Raw genomic sequence first — 1958 nt, 5'->3', positions numbered from 1 at the left:
AAGCCTTGTGAGTGGATTTGGTAGGCAGAAACTGAAAGAAGCCCGTCGTATATATATATATATATGTATGTGTGTCTGTGTTTGTCCCCCAACATCGCTTGTCAATCGATGCTGGTGTATTTACGTCCCCGTAACTTAGTGGTTCAGCAAAAGAGACCGATAGAATATGTACTAGGCTTACAAAGAATAAGTCCTGGGGTCGATTTCTTCGCCAAAAGGTGGTGCTCCAGCATGGCCACAGTCAAATGACTGAAATAAGTAAAAGAGAGTATTAACAGCTTTCCATACTTCTGGAATTGGTAAGTACTGGTGCCACAAGTGCTGGGTTTGATATAATTAACAAAATACCATTGATAGTGACGGTGCTCCAGTATGGCCACAGTTCATTGGCTGAAACCAATAAAATACTCAAAATTTAAAGCAGAATAAAGACGGAAGTAAAATACTTACTTTTGCCACCTTTCTCCACATCCCGTTCTCGCTCTCTCATTAATGAAACAGAATAGCATCTGTAGCTACTCTTGAAAGATTGTTCCATGTCAGGAAACAAAGCCCTGAAGTTGATCTGCAATTACAAAAGAAGAAGAAAAAAAAACAAACAAATTAAATGCTATTTGTAAAGCACTGAACTTCATGACAAGGGTCATCAAATATAGTATCAGTCAAGTGCAGGGGTTGATGGTATTGAGTAACCCCTGCCCTAAAAATTGCTGGTTTAAATGTTAAAGGGTTAATGGAACACTTAGATGTCCGGATAAGAAGAATCTCCTAAAACCTGAAAATGAACAGAGTCCTGCCATCTTCTTTATTAGATTTTACTGAACTATTCCATTGTTATTCTTTAGTTTTGACTGTGGAGACATTCTATTCAGCCTCTGTTGTGTCCCTTCAGGGAAATCTCTTCTACTGCAAGCACTGCAGACAGGTTTGCAATAATGCCCTGTTGTTGTTTAGTTGAAGATCAATTTAAATTATCTCCTTCAAATGCAGTTGTTGTATGAGTGACTGCCACACCCACACCGGACACTGCACCACCATCAGCAGCAGACACGATTTCTTCGGGCGCAGATCCATGGTCTCACGAGACCGCTGGATGCCATCAGTATAGTGCCTACTACACTTATGGTTGAAGGCATTTCGACCACGACCCTCCTGTCTTTCTTAAGGGTATTTAAAACTACATTATACTGGCATCGACCATGCTTGAACATAAAAAAGCACCATTCAAGCGTGGTCGATGCCAGCCAGTACCGCCTGACTGGCTCTCGTGTCGGTGGTACGTAAAAAACACCCACTACATGCTCAGAGTGGTTGGTGTTAGGAAGAGCATCCAGCTGTAGAAACCTTGCCAGATCAGACTGGGGCCTGGTACAGCCCCCTAGCTTGCCAGTCCTCAGTCAAACCGTCCAACCCTTGCCAGCAAGGAAAGCGGACGTTAAACGACGATGACGATGATGATGATGATTATCCAATGCACCTGTGTTTTTTTTTTTGTTAAGATGATAGGATGTGACTTGCCTATCATCTCTAGTAGGTTGAAAGACAATAAAAAGATTATTAGATACAGCCATACAGCTTAGATACTAGAAGAATAAACGAGGGAGCTTTGGCACAGCTGCTTGTCTGGCAAGAAAGACCAGATAAATTTTCCTAGGCTCACATCAGACAGTCTAAATGAAAAAGAAAGAGGGTATATTCCTGGAAAAAAACAAAACAAAAAAAAAAAAAACGGGAAGGTCGTAAGTGGAATACATTTGACCAAAGATCTATCTGTTCTGCGACCGGATTGTAACTAAACAACATAAGGAAGTTATGATACAACATAATTAGAAAAAAAAAAAAAAAAGAAACCCACCGAAGGAACTCTAATATGGTGGTCATTTTATCGGCTGGAAATAGCAACCAAATCTCTTTCAAATCGCAGTAAAAAGAACGCATTGGTAATATAGTCGGAGAAA

General features: G+C 40.6%; 1 protein-coding gene across 1 annotated transcript in view; it reads right to left on the bottom strand.

Annotated features, from left to right (window-relative positions):
* LOC106870498 (ubiquitin recognition factor in ER-associated degradation protein 1) overlaps positions 1–1958 on the bottom strand; it is a 14803-nt gene that overhangs the window by 8397 nt on the left and 4448 nt on the right. The window contains exon 2 of the mRNA XM_014916609.2: positions 451–565. Within this exon, the coding sequence (XP_014772095.1) occupies positions 451–565 (115 nt within the window). The remainder of the gene's footprint in view (positions 1–450; positions 566–1958) is intronic.

Source organism: Octopus bimaculoides, chromosome 14 (genome assembly GCF_001194135.2).
Source record: "Octopus bimaculoides isolate UCB-OBI-ISO-001 chromosome 14, ASM119413v2, whole genome shotgun sequence".
In the NCBI taxonomy this organism is placed as follows: Eukaryota; Metazoa; Mollusca; class Cephalopoda; order Octopoda; family Octopodidae; genus Octopus; species Octopus bimaculoides.
Note: the sequence above shows the minus strand (reverse complement) of the source record. Positions and strands in the feature narration are given on the sequence as shown.